We start from the raw sequence: 19,636 nt of genomic DNA on the forward strand, positions 1-19,636 counted from the left end.
TAAAAATCAGACAACCCGAGAGGTCAGGTCGAACAGGTCTCATATGGTTCTGACCAGGAGGCTTTGAAATAAATGGGTTCGGGGTGACCGCAAGTGCCTTCCAAAGGCGATTTTCTATTGTATCGAGATTCGGTCATAGGGGGGACAATATGAACCTCGATGAGGTTGGTCGAACATATCGCTGAGGAATTTTTTGTCAAGGACCCTCCGGTTTAAATAGGTAGTTTGATAAGAATGAAGAATGAAAGCAAAATTTGCTAATTAGAGTCATTAGACCAAGTGGTTTTTGTCCGAGATCTTATATTGTTATGCACTTCTTTCTAGTCTGGCCTAGTGGATTTTTGTTCCCTTGGGCTGGTGACTGAATAATGAACAAGCAATCATGGTGACTGGGGGGAAATCAATACAGGTGTGTGGAGCACAAAAGCTATGGTATCTAATAGCCTTTTTCCATTTCTGCTGAAACTTATTCTGCAATCTACTTGTTTGTGTTTGAAATAGATGCGAAGTGGTGACTTGGGTAATGCCTCTTTCCTTCTCGGTTGAAAGTAAAAAAAAAAAAACTCATTGGCATTCTACCTGTTTGCTTGAAACAGGTAAAGATTGGTGACTTGGGTATGGCAGCGATAGTTGGGAAGAACCATTCAGCGCATTCCATCCTCGGGACACCGGAGTTCATGGCTCCGGAGTTATACGAAGAGAATTACACCGAGCTGGTGGACATATACTCATTTGGCATGTGTGTGCTTGAGATGGTGACTCTTGAATTGCCGTATAGTGAGTGTGATAATGTTGCGAAGATTTACAAGAAGGTATCATCTGGAGTGAGGCCTCAGGCCATGAACAAGGTCAGGGACCCGGAAGTGAAGGCCTTCATTGAGAAGTGCCTTGCCCAGCCGAGGGTGAGACCCTCAGCGTCCGACCTCCTAAAAGACCCATTCTTCAACGGAATTGATGATGACGAAAATGATGTTAATGTTTGCTCATAGCAACCGAGTTTTTTCCCTCTTTTTTTTATCTTTTTTCTCTGGTGTGGATAAATCAGCCATCGCTGCTGTTTTGTTCTCTCGTTTATGTGTTTCAGGAAGTTGGGTTGGTTTGTGTAGCCTCTAAATGTATCATAATTTGGATTGTTTCAATTACATTACTTCTTACCAAAAACAAAGAAGAATTACAGAGTTGAAAAGAGCTGCTGGAGGGAAGTGGGGGAGTGATCGATTTGGCTTGGTGTGATGTAAATAGATTTTTACACGCAGATATGAACTGCAAAAGATTTGATTAGATTTCGATTCCCTGTTTGTGGGTATATATCAAATTATTCACATCTTTCAATCTTCTCCTTCACTGTTACTCTTGTTTCTTTAGTTTTTCGCATTACCTCTCATGTAAGTAATTGCATTCAAAGTAGTATTGTTTTCTTTGAAGTATAGTCAAAGGGAAGGAAATAAAAGAGATTTTTTTTAGCAGCCTATGCACAATCCCTCCATCAAGTTCAAGGTCAGGCTTTCTTAATGCCACCCAACCACCTGAAGTCATGAACACTCCAACGGCCATTTGTAAATAGGTGGAAATGTACGTTGAACGGATTGTAGTCGGGATTTGAATTCTTTTCTTTTTTAAAAACCAAGAAGGTGAATCAAATGAGTACACGGTCCAGTTCATAAAAGAGAGCTTTTTATTTGGTGGGTCTACTTATATAGTTCATGTTTTTGAAATCCAAATCAAATTCAAGCGGCATAATCTTCTCTTTCGTTATTTTCTCGTTCACTTAACTTTTCAAACAATCTTTCATGCAAATTATTCTATTTAATTTAGGGTTTTTTTTAGAAGTGGGGTCAAAAACGGTCCAGTTCATAAAAAAGATTTTTAATGGGTATAGCTATGTTCATATTTTTGAAATCAAATTATTCAGACCTTCTAATCTTCTCTTTTGCTATTTTCCCAATCCCTTAGCTTTTCGGATAATCTTTCATGCAAGTAGCTTGTGTTCAAATTAGGGTTTTTTTTTTTAAATAATAGGAGGGGTCAAAGGAAGGATTATGAATAAAAAATGATAGTAAAAGAAAATGTCAAAGCAAATAAATTAAGTGAAGAGAATATGAAAGAGAGGTCAAAGGGTTTGAATGAGCTGTGCCATGTTCCAGAGTGCCAGCTTTGAGGCTTGAGAAATTGAGACTAAAGCAAGAAATGCTTCACTCTTGAAAGGGATTTGGGTTAGTGCTGTGGGAAGGAACAAAGCATGTGGGGCTTGGGAAAGTGGGTGTGGGTGGCACAATGACTTGGTCTTGCTGCTTTCTCTCTCAAATTTGTTGGCGAAGAAATGGGAGAAGGAAAAAGCAAAGAGAATTCTCAATGGTTGGCTTGATTCCATTCCCTAGAGTAAATGGAATTTTAAATTCTAGGGTTTAGTAGTTCCTACACTCCTCCCACATGGTTAAAGTAGGTAATATTTTAAGATTAGATTGAAAATATTTTAATATTTTGGTTTTTAATACATGGTGTGTGATTCAATTGATGTTGATCTTAGAATTAAATGCATATCTAGCCATTAAATTTTGAATAATATTTTATCTTGATTAGGGTGGTCGTCAGTATCTTTTGTCTTCGTAAAAGATATCGATAACCCTTCAAATATTAAAATTTTAGAGATTTCCTTGAAGTTTTAAGAATTTTAAGGACTTTTCTAAAGTTTTGTAAAAAAAAAAAAATCATAAATCTTTTATTGTATTTTGTAAAAAGATAAATCTTTGAGGGAAAGTTTTTATCTTTTTGATAAATCTCATGAGAGGGTTATGATATTTTTAAAATTTGAGGGAAGGTCAATGAGATTTTTGAAATCTCAAAAGAGGTCCCTATCTTTTTGTCAAACCTCAGGTGAGATCACTATTTTTTTTTTTTTACCTTTTTTTAATATATATATCCTCTATGTGTTTTAAATTGTTGCAATTTGATGCAAATTCCATATTATTATTTGACTGAAATTGTAATGATTTAAAATGCAATGATTAAAATTTTACCGATTTAGAATAAATAGGAACTACATTAGAAAAATTTGTGACAATTATGATAAAAATATTTAAAATTAAATGATTGAGAATATGTTTAACTTGCCAATTTCTTCATATCAACACCCCTTATTAATGACACAAATAATTATTTTTAGACACATTAAAATAGAAAATTCGCCAAGAAATGTCTTGTACACAAATTCCACATAGGCAAGAGAAAAAATGCGTTGTAGCGAGATCGTAAATATGAAATCTTTATTTTTAGACTTGTGCAATTTTGTACAATATTTAATAAAACATTATATCATTTAAAATTCAATGGCATATGTGCCAAGAAATTTTTATCAATTATTTAATTAAATTATTTATATGTAAAATTAAGGAGTCCAAACAAAAAGAGAATGATGGTGATAAATGACACCCTCTTTAACTTTGTTTCTTTATTTTTTACAATAAAGATACCACTTGGGCCAGCCCAAATTAAGATTCCATAATTAATGGGTTGAATCAAGCCTGGTTTTTGTTGGGCTATTGTGGAGATGGATAATAGGGCACCAGTGTATCAGGCCCACTTCTCAAGATACAAGGTTGAAATTATCTCAGAGGTCACCACCCTTTCTAATATTTACATGGAGCTTATACAAATTGCAATGACCAGTTATTAAGGAAAGTATAATAAATTAATGAACAAAAATTTGATTTTACATATTATTAATATTTAATTTTTTTTTTTTAGTTTTTAGTAATAGTAGAATATATATTTACTTTTAATAATATTTGATACGGAGAGGAAATATAGTAGAAAACGAGTTTTCTTCCTATTTTCTTTTTTTTTTTTTCAACTAAAATTCTTGACTTAAATGCATCTTTAAAGGTTCACTGAGTCTGGATTACACGACTAAAGATAACGCATCTCTCGTCTGATACTTCTTTTCACCCCATATTGGGAATCGAACTCGGTACTTTAAACATAAAAATTTCAAACTTTTATTAGTACATACATATCCGGTTCTAGATAATTTATATTATGTGTAAGTAAATGTGGGGAGATAGTTTAGGTAAGGAAGGGTATTTATATGAACGGTTTACCTTATGGTTTGCTTAATAAGGATGTCAAAAGAGGGGAAAGCAAAGTGGCTCACAAAGAGAGTAATGAAGGGTCCATCCATGTGGTGGTGAAATTCCATAGCACAAATGGTGAAATTTCCTCATCTTCTGCTCATCATGATGTGAGAGTTTTCAATAATGGGGACCTCTCCACCCCCACTCCTCTCCTCATCTAAACACCCCTCTTTTTTTTCAATGTGTCTATTTCTGCCAGTAACACTGGATGGTGATATTATAAACACACACACACACACACATTAATATGATAGTTTTCAATTTGGGTTTTTTTTTATTTATTAATATTATATTTTGAAGGATTTTTAGCATTGAATTCACATGTTAAATTTAGATTTGTATGAATTTGAATAAAATATAATACAAAATTATATTAATTTTTTTTTTTTTTTTTTTTGAATTTACACAAATCCAAATTAGAGCTCTAAAATTTACACCCACAAACTCTACTTTGAAGTTGTGATTGTGAGCATAGATTTTAGGGATCGAATTTAAACTTACGGGTTTAGACAAAATTCAGTACAATTTCTTGTGATATTTAATCTAAATACACACAAACTCAAATTTAAGATCTATCTTCAAACTTCTGAAAATAAGGTTAAGTTGTGTTCAGAACTATAGATTTGAGACTTTAGATATGAATTTATATAAATTTGAACGAAATGTATTTTATTTAAATACGCACAAATCCAAATACAAGGTTTAAATTCTTTCCAGACACGAGTTTAATGGGTGGTTTAGTAAATATAAATCATACCTTTAACGATCCATACTCTTCTTAATTTTTGCACGCTCATCTTTATAACTATTTATGATTATCCAAAATGAGTATGAGAATGTTATTATGTGCAAGTGAGTCCACCATCATTTGTGAAGGATTTATTATTCATCACAAGAATAAATCATGAAATGTTCTGGCACCCCATCGTCTTATAGAATCACTAACATTTTTTCACCTAATAAATTTTAAGAAATTATGTGATGCCTTATCACTTGTACCAAATCAGATTTGTATAAACTTAATTAGTAAGTAGAATACAAATTAAAATTTTTTAAAATGCTTATCCTATATTTGGAGAAATATTGGATTTTGGAACTGTATTGGATTTTGATAAGACGTAATAAAAAATATATATTAAAATTTGTTCAAATCCAAACCCAAGATCTAAAATTAATAGTCCAAAATACAATATTAGTGTCACAGATTTATAATATTACAAATCAACGAGTATCAAAGTGGAAGAAGAGAGACTATAGACCTGCTTTTCCTCCCTGATACTACGTCATGAGCTTATAATAATCATAGATCATTGATATGTAGTACTGTTGTAAAATCTCAGTCAAAATCAAATTTTTTTCCCCTCTTCATCTTATATTATATTATATATATGTATATATTTGTATTACTTCTAGGTTTAGCCACCAATGGTAACGTGCCACATCACCCACATAATCATTCTTATTTAACTTAACTTAGTTTTTAGTGGTTGTTGATAAGCAAGACATCACTTATTAATCAAGGAAATTTGGAAGCCAAAGATCAAATAATAATTATCATTATTTGTTATTAAAATTGCACGATTGAGATTTTGAGAGGGACTAAATGGTAATTTTGAATATGGAGGGGCTGATTTTACCCACGTGCAGTATGACAGTATGAGTAATTAAGGCCGTATATACTGTAGAGGTGGCTTACACGGATGGTATATATATATATATATATATTATGCGGTTATATATTTATTTCATGAGACAATACAAGTTTGCAAAATTTTCGTAAGTCAAATTGGTCGGCCAATGAAAACGCATTGCCAATTACTTCAATGGACAGAAATTGACTATTACTCCAGAGGAAGAAAGTATATTTGAGATGGTCTTTGGATTATTTTAATGCTATGTTTGAATTAAAAATTTTATTTTTAAATTTTATTTTTTATATTAATTTTTTTTCAAATAAAAATTATTCTAATATAACTACTTTTTTTTTTTTTTTAAAAAAAGAACCAATGATTTTTTTTTTTTAAATTGATGTAACGTGTATTTTATTTTCTTTCTTACTTCAAACACAAAAAAGTAAATTCTTTTATATATTTTTTCCTTACATCATAATTTTTTTTTTAAAAAAAATGACGACACCTCCATTTATTTATTAATATACCTTCACTATTGGCGGAAGAATACCGTAGTTACAAGATAAAACAAAAGGGAGAGTACAAAAAAACCCTTCCAAAACTAGCAACCAACCAAATTAGGATAACAAAACTAAACATAATTAACATATAAGATAAACACATAGATACAACAAAAATTAAAACAAAATATACAAAATGAAATTCTAGAGTTGAACTAACAACAAACGGAAATAAGACTCCACCTATTCATCCGAAGAATACATTTCAGATAACGTGGTAAAATGTGTTGTTTTTCGTAAATTACATTATTTTATATTTCTCTTTCTTTAGCAAAAAAATCAGCCACACTATTGCCTTCTCTATATTAATGCATCACCGTGATGTTCAATCCTTTAACCTTCACCACGAGCTCCTCCCAAAATTCTCAAAGATACTACAAAGTACATCTATTTTTCCGAAGGCAATCAACTACAATTCGCGAGTCACTTTCAATAATCATATTAAAATAATGCAAACGTTTGTACAAACAAATTTCTTTCCTGATTGCTTTTAATTTCGCACTATTATTTTGTATCATTTCCAAAATAACTTGAAAAAATCGCTTTTACCATATCATGGCAATCCCAAATAATTCCTCTACCTCCTGAAGTGCCCAAATTGCCCCTACAACTCCCATCACAACTAAGTTTTATTTAATGCTAATTAAGATATATATATAATAAAAAATACTTCATTTTATGTTATTTGATAAGCCTCACCGGTCTATATATACTAATATTTTGCATCCGAGTCAATTAATATAAAGATCTTAAATTTAAACCCGGTAGATATATAACTTATAAGCATGTATGATTCATGTGCATTCGGAAAATCTTTTATAGCATATCTAGATTTGTCTCCATTCAAATTAATTTATAGAGATTAAATATTAGTACTATAGAAATACTTCCTAATTATATTGACGACATACAGAAACAAGTTAAATTAATTTGTAGATTTATCCTCTCCTAAATTGATTATATAGAAATGGAATTCTCAAAACTTTTTGAAAATTGATAGCACATAAATTAAACGATACGATTAGGTGAATAATTGCCCTGATCATATATATCGAAAGAGCAGTTCAATAATATTGAAAAATGATTGAAATATAAAAATTTGACAATAATTATTGCATATATCAAGTTGTTTTGAAATTTACCAAATTGAAATAAATTTTGAAGACTACTTAGCAAAACATTATTATTCTAAAACTTTAGTTTCGAGCTTTACTTACTCAAGATTGCAACTAAAAATAGTATGATAGTAAGAGCTTAATGAATACCCAAAATTTTAGTATTATTAAAAGAAAAACTTACGGTAAAAAGTTCGAAACTCGAAATATATATCACTAAACAGATAAAAATATATCTCAAGGAAAATAGGTATTACTACAACCGGTCAACAATCTTAACTTCGTCACTAATTATCTACAAATAGCAAAGTATAAAAATGAATTGCACCAAACACAAAGCCTAATTGTGCCTAAAAAAACTAGAAAACAAAGGTAAAAATAGGGTATTATCTGGCCGGTGATTGTTTTATAGGCATTGTCATTTTTCCATTACCAAGCAATCTAAAGATAAAACTCAAACACTAACTTCAAATTAATGAGTCGAGTGCCTAACTAGATTTGAAAAATTTTCCACCTTTGTCACATGGCACCTTTGAAAATTTTGTGCCATAAACATATAAGGCCATTTTCTTTCGTTATCGCTTGCATCATTAATCCTAGTTGTGACCACGTATTGCTTGCATACCCTACAATTGTTAGAGTAAATTTTTTAATTTTAAAAACAAATATTTTCTTATTTTATTATTTTAATTAAAATAGGAATATTTAAAAAAAATAAAACATATTTATATGAAAATGAGAAAAAAAAAAAAGATCTTCATTGTGTCAGCAGAGATTTGAACATGGTTGGGCTATTTTTGGAGGACTATGCCCTTCTTCTACTAGTCATAGGGAGACCCTCCCTACAAGTAGAGGTCATTGTTGAACACTGTGTTCCAATGGGCATGTGTTATGTGTATGGATTAGGTCTGGCTTTAGGTAATTTAGGTGGCATATGCATCCTTTGTTTTGATATTGGGTGAGGTTTGAGGTTTAGGGTTTAAGAAGAAAAAATTTTAATTTAGCTCGAGGGAATCCGACCACCACAAATGGGGATTTATGGGTATGACCCATTTTTGTCCTCATCAATACAATATTGATTCTTTTATTGTGTATTATAAAATTCTTAGGAGTTTATTATCTTGTTTGTTTGTTTTTTCAACATTCAAAAAATTATGTATTGTTTTCAATTTTTTTCTTTTTAATTATTTTTCAATATTGATTAATGGATTGTCTTTTCTCCTTCTTATTTATTTCAACATTTAAAGTTTATTTGTGTGTATGTGTGTGTGTGTGTGTGTGAATATATATTTATATATATATATATATTAAATTAGTTACTTATATTTATTTAAGGAAAAATTCATTCGTACATCGGAACACCATTTTGTCATTTTTCAAGAGAAAATAAATCCCTAATTATTTACTTTTGGTGATCAGAAGTTTATTTTAAGAACAAAATAAGATGAAAGTGGAAGACCAATTGTGCATAATAGTTTTTTAAAAAACATTATTATTCTGAAAGAATGACAGTGCAAAAAGTTGGTTCTATTTCAAAAGTATAAGATAAAAATAAATACATGTTTCATACAGTAAAATATGAGAATATTTATTTCTAAGAATAACATGAACTTTGTCCCAATTAATCATTTACTTTGAAATAGTGTTGACTTATTAGTCAATAACTACTTTATTCATACTCGTATTTATTTTGCAAACTAAATATAATATTAATCGTTCTTGTAATACATCTTAATGATTAGAGTTTGAAACTTTGATGGTAGAAGTTTCGAGTTTTAGTTTTGAGAAAAAGTGAGAAAGGTAATGGATGATAAGTTACATCCTGTTGTACAACTCAAATTTTATAGGTATTCGATATACCAAATGAGATCATTTAAATAAGGTAGATATTAACGACACATTTGGTATATATGAAGAAAATGAAATCAAATTTATCTTTCCATTTCTCCATATTTTTCATTTGATTCATTCTATTTTCAATCCATTATTCCATTTCAAAAACCATGCGAAATATATATTTTTTAAATTATTCTTATATTAGACAACATACTTCTTGCATTTCGGATATCTTTTGATAACTAAGGGCTTGTTTGGTGTTATTGTTATTTTCTATTTTTCATTTTATGTTTGCATAATGAAGAAATAGATTATAAAAATGCATTTATTTATGTTATTAGTTTTCTATTTCTATTATTGGTTTTCAACTATTTATAAAACAACTTAAAATCAAATTTTATGACTTTCAGTTGTTTTGAGAACTTGTTGTCAAAAATCATAATATCTAAAAATAGTTTTTTTTATTAAATCATTCATTTTATACACTTTTAAATTAAAATAAAAATGAAAAATCATACAAATTTAAATATAATTAAAATAAAAAATATACATGTATTTTTTAAAATAATAATACAAGGAAATTTGCAAAATATTTTAATAATTTTTCAACTGTTGTGTCCAATAAAATTTTTATGGTAAAGTAAAATTTGAAAGTATAACAATAATTAAATTAATTTTTATTTTTACTATAATTATTACTATTTTTATTATATTTTATAATATCATTTTATCCAAAGAAGAAAATGAACCTTTTTAATTAAGTTTTTAATTTGTTTTTGTTTGATAAATATTAATCAAACAAGTTGCTAGTTTCTGATTTTTTTAATTTTTATTTCTAATTTTTTTTCATTTTTGTAATTTTTAGCCTGATATGGAACCACCCCTATTTACATTTTTAGTTGTAAGATACAAAGAGAAGGTTTTATCAACCAACCCACTTGTGGCCATCTCTCTATAATTGATATTTGAAAACAAATATTAATAGTAATGTGTTGTATATTATACATTTAGATTAGTCGCATTCCCCAATTATCGCATTTAAATTCAATAAAGAATATGCAAAATATGCTATTGATTTAATTCTTTCACTTCTAGTAGCTTAATTTAAATGAGTAAATAATAATTAGTAATAATTGGAGCAATTAATGTGTGGGATTAATAATTAGTAATAATTTAAGCAATTTCTTGACATTGCAATTTTTACAATTGATGAATTAGCATAAGAAATATTAAATATTTCAATGTTATACGGGATATTTATGTAAGAAATTTTGTGTTCTCTTATATTATGTAGAGAAAACGTGTAATTGACATATTAAATTTTTTATCTAATTTAAAAAATAAAATTATAAATGGATAATTACAATTATGTCTTTTCACTAAAATTGTTATACCTATCTGAATAAATTCATTTGATATTTTTCTTCCACAATTAAAATTTTATATGCGTCAATCACTAAATTTTTTGATTTTTTTTTAAAATTTTAGTCGGTACAAATTTTTTAATATTTTTATTGTTCATGTAAAATTATAACCATTTTTCTGTAATTTCTAAATAGTTTAAATTTAGTTGAATAATTAATTAAAATTTTACATGAATTGTATAAATTAAAACGTACCTAGTTATATTTAAATAATTTATTTACGGTGATGAAAATTAAATTCAACTCATTATTCTTGCAACTTGAAATAAATAAGTAATTAAATAAAAAATAAAATATATATTTTTTGAATTCCATATATATCTTTTCTTTTTTTTTAAAAGGCAAAAAAAAAACATCATCTCCTGTCATCTCTCTCAGGCTCCTCCAAATATTCTTACACCAGAGGATTGCAAATCTATCTCTCTCTTTCTATTTATAAATGTTTCTTACCCGTCTCAGCTACAAATCGCTTTTCTTTTCATTTAATTAAGGGGAAGTGGAATCAAAGAGAAAGAGGGAAGAAGAAGAAGCGAAAGGCTTCGGAGGAAAGAGAGGATGAGCACGTCCCCTGTTTTTATAAAAATAATATTAAAAGTAATCATCCCCTCTTCTTAGATCTTAGTTTCTCTCACGTTCTCATCTGGGTTCCCTTCAAATTGTGAGCTTTCTTTCTCTAATGGCTTCGCGTCTCTGATCTTCATCAATTTTTTGATGCTCAAGTTTCATCTCTTTCAGATTCTCAGAAATCAAGGGTCGGGCTCTGATGGTGAATGCATGAAGGATCCGTTGTTCCTGGATTGAATTGAATTTGACAATACCCACTTGGTATTTTGTCAGAACACCAGCTGGGTTTTGTCTACTTCCGCGGATAAGGCAAGGCCTTTTTTTTTTTTTTCTTTTCTTGTTTGATTGTGTTCATCGGCATTTCGATCTGCTCTGTTGTATTGGTTTCTATATCTGAGAAGATTTCATTTCTATTCTCACCGTAATTTTCAATTAATCATCCATCTGTATAATCGCACAATTTGGATTTGTCCGATGCCAAAAACTTACCTATGTTGACTTGATTTTGAAATTGCAAAACTTAGATTAGTCTGATGCAGAAAACTCACCTATGTTGACTTGATTTGGAAATTCTACATGACTTATATAAAGGGAAAATTTTCTGTTCTCTCCTTTTCTGTTTGTTGGTGGAGCGTGGGGGTGGGTGGGTTGGTTCTCATGTCTGAATCCAATTGGGAATGCTTGTGCTTAGTAGTTTTGTGTGTATGACCTTGGGGGGTTGATTGATGAAGTAATTCAATAGGCAATTGCAGAACTGATGGAATCGGATCTGGGTAAACTCTTCATCGGTGGGATTTCTTGGGACACGGATGAGGATCGCCTTAAGGAGTACTTCAGAACATATGGGGAAGTGGTGGAGGCAGTGATCATGAGGGATCGCATGACGGGTCGTGCTCGTGGGTTTGGTTTCATTGTCTTTGCAGATCCTGCTGTTGCAGAGAGAGTTGTTAGGGATAAGCACATTATCGATGGTCGGACAGTAAGTAACTCAATTGTGAATATCTTAAACATGTATCAGTTGTAGTGTTTGGTCCTTTCAGTTAAGTCTTCTAATTTGACTTGTCATGACTTTATTTTTTTTTGGAAAAAGAGGGCGGAACCTCCTAGCTTTATTAGAAAACCCCTCACTTATGGTGGAGGAATACCGTGGTTCCAATCTTGACTTGTCATGACTAGTAGAATGTGTGATCTATATCAAGAAATGCTGTAGTCTCTAAATTTAGTTTCTTAAATGCAGGCAAAGATATAATTTGTACATTCTCTATCTGGCTTTGAAATAGTGAATTGGGACTTCTTTTCCAACTATAATTTCTAACATATGATTTACAAACAAAAGAATTATAAAGGAAATAAGGTTTTTTTTCTTGGGTCATTGGAATGAAAAAATAGCAGGTTACTGTTAATTTTTATTATTGGGTTCTCAAAATTTCAGGTTGAAGCAAAGAAGGCTGTTCCTAGGGATGATCAGCATATTTTGCAGAGGAGCACCGGTAGCATTCATGGATCTCCAGGACCTGGACGCACAAAAAAGATTTTTGTAGGAGGTTTAGCATCCACAGTCACAGAGAGTGATTTTAAAAAGTACTTCGATCAGTTTGGTACTATTACTGATGTCGTAGTCATGTATGATCACAACACTCAAAGGCCAAGAGGCTTTGGATTCATTACTTATGATTCTGAGGAAGCAGTGGATAGAGTTTTACACAAAACTTTTCATGAACTCAATGGTAAAATGGTTGAGGTGAAGAGGGCAGTTCCGAAGGAGCTATCCCCAGGGCCTAGCCGGAGTCCTCTGGTTGGATACAACTATAGTTTGAGTAGGGCCAACAACTTGCTTAACAGCTATGCTCAGGGATATGGTATGAACTCAGTTGGAGGATATGGAGTCAGGATGGATGGTAGATTTAATCCAGTTTCCAGTAATCGAAGTGGGTTTCCTTCATTTGGTGCTTCTGGCTATGGAATGAATATGAATTTGGAGCCTGGGCTGAGCCCAAGTTACAATGGGAATTCATACTTTAGTAGTAATATCGGATATGGGCGGATGTTGAGTCCTTATTATAGTGGCAACTCAAACAGGTATACTACTCCAATTGGGTATAATGGGGTTAATGGAAGAAGCGATTCTGTATTAACTTCAACAACTCGGAGTGTTTGGGGAAATGGAGCCCTCAACAATAACACAAATCCTGCTAGCCCAGGTGCATACTTGGGCTCTGGAGGTGGAAGCTTCGGAGCCTCTTTTGCCGACACTTTAGCAAATTGGGGTACTCCTGTTTCAGCTATGGGTGGAGGGAGTGCTTCGGGCTATACTAGTGGGACAAGGAGTGGAGAAGGCAGCTTTGAGTTAGGAGGGATGTATGGAAGAAACAGTGGAACAGCTGCAGGATCAGCATCATCATTTACTCAATCGGCTGATAGTTATGATGGGTCCTATGCAGACTTGTATCGTAATTCAGTTTATGGTGATTCATCTTGGCAGTCTGCCTCTGCCCCCTCTGAGTTAGACGATTCTGGTTCCTTTGCTTATGGTCTTGGAAATGCAGCTTCAGATGCCATGGCTAAAAATTCTGAGGATTATATTGGAAATTATAGTGTTACAAATAGACAATCAAACAGAGGTAACTTTTTCCTTCTCTAGTCTTTAAATTTAGTAGACATTTTCTTTAAACTTGATCTTATTTTATCGTAGAAGCCTATAGAGCAGTCCAAATTGCTATAAAGTTCAAATTTGGTTGAACTTTGTTAACTCTAGATGAAATTTCTAGCCTGGATTGAAGACAAAGGTTTTGATATAGTCTTTTCCGAAATAGTATATTTGACTTTAGGCCAGAGTTTCCCAATTTTAAAGTTGGTTTAGTCTTAACAGAAAAAGAAAAACAAAAAAGAAATTTTACTAATCCATTGAAAGTCATGGAAGTTTGAACCCTATAATGGAGATTACGGTCTCATGCATGTTAGTTCATGATAACTTTCTTACAGATGCTGCACATGGTCATTCGTCTAGACTCTAGAGAGTGTGCTAACGTGTTGAAAATCATGGAACTTTAGAAAATGATTAACATGCTCTACTATGCTTAGGCCATGATACAGTCTTAAAAGGATTATGTAGCTTGTCCTAGTCACCAATTCGATACGTCAATCTCATTATGCTGGTCCAAAGAGAGGGAGGTCCAAAGAGAGGGGGATTGGGCAGATGTTTTAAACCTTGAACTCATATTAATCCTAGAGGATGACCTCCTATACCAGTAAAAGCCAGAGATTCCCATTGAAATACCGTAGGGATTTTCATGCAAAGTTGATGAGCAGGAAGTGCAATGGTGCGTTTTTAATATTTTTAGTCAGCACATATATCATTTAATATTTGTCGCATATATACACCTGATATTGCTAACACATGCATGTGCCTATCCACACTATATTGATCTACACCCCCTAGCATGCAAATTAGATTTTCTTAACTTCTTTGTAGCCCTGAGATTGTCAAAATATTACACATTGTATGTCCATAAAAATATGTTCGCCAGCTTTTGTTTTGCAACACAAATGTTATGTCAATTGGACTAGCTGAAAAATTCAACTGATATTAAATGCAATATGATAATGATGATGAAGAAGATAACAATAGTAAGGCCTTCTCAACTGCTTTGGATACAACAGGTCTACTATGGTATAACTGTAACAACATAATCTAGTAAAATTCGAAATTTAAGATCAGAAGATACTGCTCTGAGAGGATAACGTCAATCTTGTCATCAGTTGCTACCTTGAAATGCTATTCTCCATCACCTGTACAGGCTGTGCAAAATAGGATTAGAGGAAGAAGGAGGTGGGGGTTTGAAGAAGAAAATTAATGGAAAGTGTAACGCAATATTTTCAATTAAAAAAAAATGGCACATTTGAACATTTTTGTTACAACATGAATGTATTTTGTGCAGCTGAAACAATCTGCCAAACTATATTCCTAGCTTGACTTGATAGTGCAAGGGCACCCAGCTGTATTAGTATGTTGTTTTTTTTTGTTATTGTTCATATTAGAATAAAAATGCTATCTGTGGTATTTATTTATTTATTTTAATATATTGTTCAGGAATTGCTGCCTAGGATGTATTTATTTGGACATCAAAAAGGTAAATGTAGGTGAGGAGAATATGGTGAAACAGGTAGAGGATTGTGAATTTTCATACGTCTGCCTCTTGATATATATATATATATATATATATATTAGCTTATGAGGAAATTGATGGTATAGAGCTAACGGGTTCGTCTACCGAAGTATACAAATTCAGAGAGAAAGAAAGCAGTTACAAGAGATTTTGTGTTATGGTTTGAGATTTGATTTTTTGGACTTAGGTTCCTTTATTGTCATTGATTGATGTGTAAAATCTAAAATCAGACCGCGGGATATACTCAAGCAGATTGGTTCCAGATAATGTACTGTGCATCTTCGGCGAGGCATGCCACTCGTAGTACATCAAAAGTAGAGTATTAATTCTTTTTATTTTTTACCCTGCTGTAATGTCTTCAAAAGTCGGTCCTTCTCGTTGGTATATTTTCTTCTTCCTCCTTTCCAATTTGTTTGTGTCAGATTGTATGTGAGCTTCTGTTTGATTATCTAGTGTGGAACGATAGAGGGGATACCCATCTAGGATCCCCCATTAAATAAGTTACTGAAATTCTGATTCATTTTCTATTGGAGATTGTCCTTACACCTACAATTGTGTATGAAATGGACACTTGATATCTCCATATTTTGCTTCAACTATATATTGTCAGTGTTTTTCTTGATTTACATTCTGTTTCCTGTATTGTTGCATTACTTTTATGTAGATAAACCCATGAGCTACCCACTCTTTGTGCAGACCTCAGAATGATGCACCTCTTTGAATATTTTCTGGGTTTTCCATCTGCAAAAGGATTTTCTCTTCACTTTCTGACCCAAAGGACACTCTGATCTTGCTGATTCTTATCCAGACTAGCACACAACAGATAGGTTTTCTGATTAGGCTTTTTACATCACTCTCACTTGAACTTCCCCATTTTGAGTGCCTCAATAGATATAATACATGTGGCTCTCTCTCTCTCTCTCTCTCTCTCTCTCTCTCTCTCTCATGCACACACACACACATCCACACATCAGTAATGGGGGAATATGTAGAGCCCATTCCTTGGTGATTGTGGGATGCACACATGACATTTTAACGCACAAAAAATGGAAATGACATAGAAGGGATGATGGTGATGGGGTTGGGAGATAATGGGAACCAAAGCATATGTGATATCCCAATATCATATTTCATATTACATTTAATGGGTACATATTCCTTCTTATTTGTCTGACCCTACTGGTTCGGTGGTTCCCCCTCATGAGTGAAGCATACACATTTTTTTAGGCCCACTTGGCTTTGAAGTGGCAGACCCCTACCCCAAGATGGACGGCATCTCCTCCAAAAGGCTTGCTTGAGTTTAGGAATTCCTTTGCTTCCCAGTTTAGAATTCAAATTTTAGATTTAAATTTATTTGCATTTAAATAAGTTAAGAGCACAAAATTATATTAAAATTTATTCTACCTTCTCGCAAAGTCTTCAAATTCATTTCGAGGTCACATAAGCTTATTGGACCGTCTCCCGGTTGGCCATATTTGTGCCCCAGCTAAGTTTCTTTTCCCCAATGTTTCTAGGTACAAAACCCAATTAGGTTTTTGGCTAATCCATCCTTTGGCTACCCCATCTGAGTGCTTTTTTCAATAATGATAATAACAATAAAGTAGTGAAGGAAAATTTTTTATACGTATCTTAGATTGTGTTCGGGAGTATTGACTTCTCAGGTTTTAAATTTGCAAATAAAATTTATTGTAATTTATTTTGCAATTTATGTAGGTTCAAATTTTACGTTTTCAATTGCTAAAATTGTGTCCAAGAGAATAAATTTTAGTGTTTATGTTTTAATTATTGTCAATAAATTTGACACTATTTTGTTCAAAATGATCTAAATTCAAATTTAAAATTCAAATTGAAGAATTAATTTTCTCGCATTTCCAAAATTTAGTGTACATTCTCATGGCCAGTGCATTGGGGAAGAAGCATTTTCTGGTGCACAGAGGCACCAAAATCTGGACATATGATTACTGCCCCATGGCCATGTATTGGGCCCACCCATGGAATCAATAGCCTCCTTTTTGACGGTTTCTAACTGGGCCTGGGCTTGGGGCCCATTAGATGGCAATCAAGACCCATCTGCCAGTTGTTAGTTGCTGCCAGCAAAACAAATGAATTTTCACATCTTGCCATGAATTAGCCTTAATAATGCTGCTCTCAAAAGTACAATAAAAGAGAAAACTTAAATAAATAGTACGGTATCGATATCGATATCGCTTATGTCACGTATCAATATCAAATCGATTTATAATGACCCACTTGAAACCGATAAAATTTACTTTTTTATAAATTACAACGGATACCACAAAAAATGATATGTTAATTTAGTATTTGATTATTGGCATAATGATGCGAATTGCAAAATACAACTATATCAATTTATTTATGACTGACATCCATAAGCGCCCTTAAATTCAAACTCAAAAGGACTGCTTTCATTATTTATTAGGATCCCTTGAGAAGTGGGTAATTTGTCAAGCACTGATTTGCCTTTTCCTTCTCCTTTATAGGATTCTTCACTCTTTCCAGTGGGAAAGGAAGAAAAGGAAAATCAGAATTCCTGTCAAAAGTTCCAAAAAGCGAACAAACCCCATTTTAATTTTCATCTCCTGTCTGATCATCTAAATGTGAACTGATGACCCAATTTTCTTTTACAGCTGTGAGTTTGACTTTACTCTTGTGTCCATAATGAGGGTCAAATTTTCAATATGTGCATTTGTGTGTAGCCAATATTGCTATTTGTTATGGGCCCGTGATGGTCATAGGATCATACCGATCTACTTCGGACTCACAATTGCTTATCAAGTTGGTCAAAATGATGTCATGGACCCGTGATAAGCAGTGTTTTTTAAGTGTTTTTACTTTTAACTAAGTATGAGTTAAGGAGAGACAAAAGTTTAGCACAATACACTTAGTACCATGTGGACATGATTAATTCAAAATATTAAAGGAGAATAATGTACAGAGCAATCCATACCTTTGTCACAAAATTGTAGAAAAGAATACTTTAGAGGGAAGGTGGGAATGTGATATACCAAAATTAGAATTCTACCACTTGTGTTGAAAATAACTATCTTCTTGTAAAACAAAATGAGGAAATTAAAGGGTGTTGAGATTTTCCATGGTTGAAATCTTCCGATGCTCAAGTTAGATGACAGAAGAAAGAATAATAGGAGCTTACAAGTTATTCAGAGACTACAAATTAATGCATGTGTGAGTGATGTCATGCCTATTAATGAAGTTCAACGACCCTCTTTTTATCCATAAGAACCCTAATTCTAGTTAGAAATCAATTAAGTCAAAGATTCCCACTTACTAATGTGTGAGAGATTTTTTAGGATCCTATTAATGATCTTGTGTTGTAATTAGGCTTTGTCTATTCATCCTAAAAGCCTAATGCTTTCCTAAGTTTCTAGTGTATCTTAGAGCCAATAGAGTTAGTTATGTAACCTTAGCCGCTACTAAATCATAACAGAGTTAATCACCCAATTTTTTTTTTATGTATAATAAAAAAAATGAATTGAATAATGCAATTATTTGGAGGGTAAATGGCTTATCCAAATTTGAATGACAGCTCTAAGTAGAATTACTTCTAATTAATGAATCTTTTAAAAAAAAAATTTATACAATTAAAATTTTAAAATTTGCTCAATGAGTGAGAATATATATATATATATATATATATATATATATTGACACTATGTTTGGAAAGACTTAAGATTTGGGTTTGTATTGAATTAAAAAAAAATGCAATATAAAATTATATTAAAATTTATCCAAACCTAAATTTAAGTTCTGAAATTTACATTTTCAAAAGTAAGAACAAGATAACATGATTTCAAAGCTCCAACTTATCAACTTCATGATCATATTTCCCTCATATATATATATAATAGTGCAAGTGATAGTGATTGTAAATTAAGATGTCCATTTCGATGGAAAATGTTTTCTAGAAATTTTAAATTACAAAATGTGGATTCAAAATTAAGTAGTGCCCTCCACACTAATTGACGTAAATTCAATTAAGGAATTGCTAAAGGAAGAAGCAACAGCATAATTTTCCAAAGCTGTCCTTCACAAGTATTGATCATGAAAAGGATAGATGTTCTTTATTTTATTTTATTTTATTTTTATTTTGCTTGGTGATTGATGTTCTTTAATCGATTCTGAAGTAAATAAAGCATATAAGTTAACCCCGCCCTGTACATGTAAAAGTTCG

The 19,636-nt window shown here is 31.9% G+C and overlaps 2 protein-coding genes across 7 annotated transcripts; both read left to right on the forward strand.

The window, feature by feature from the left end:
* Positions 1-382: 382 nt before the first annotated feature.
* LOC131149856 (probable serine/threonine-protein kinase WNK11) lies at positions 383-989 on the forward strand. Its single transcript, XM_058100632.1, has 2 exons — positions 383-409; positions 597-989. Exons 1-2 carry the CDS (start codon positions 383-385, stop codon positions 987-989), a joined length of 420 nt encoding a protein of 139 aa, XP_057956615.1.
* Positions 990-11,016: 10,027 nt separating this feature from the next.
* Positions 11,017-15,953, forward strand: LOC131156617 (heterogeneous nuclear ribonucleoprotein 1-like). 6 transcript variants are annotated; one of them, XM_058110459.1, is made up of 5 exons: positions 11,017-11,354; positions 11,432-11,569; positions 12,003-12,239; positions 12,693-13,881; positions 15,351-15,953. In XM_058110459.1, the coding sequence occupies exons 3-5, from the start codon at positions 12,018-12,020 to the stop codon at positions 15,362-15,364; spliced, it is 1,425 nt and encodes a 474-aa protein (XP_057966442.1). In that variant the 5' UTR covers positions 11,017-11,354; positions 11,432-11,569; positions 12,003-12,017; the 3' UTR covers positions 15,365-15,953. The 6 variants fall into 6 exon arrangements, with proteins under 6 accessions (XP_057966442.1, XP_057966461.1, XP_057966425.1 ...); XM_058110478.1 differs by having other exon boundaries at positions 12,013-12,239; XM_058110486.1 differs by having other exon boundaries at positions 11,055-11,290; positions 11,417-11,569.
* Positions 15,954-19,636: the final 3,683 nt, after the last annotated feature.

Source organism: Malania oleifera, chromosome 1 (genome assembly GCF_029873635.1).
Source record: "Malania oleifera isolate guangnan ecotype guangnan chromosome 1, ASM2987363v1, whole genome shotgun sequence".
Taxonomy (NCBI): Eukaryota; Viridiplantae; Streptophyta; class Magnoliopsida; order Santalales; family Ximeniaceae; genus Malania; species Malania oleifera.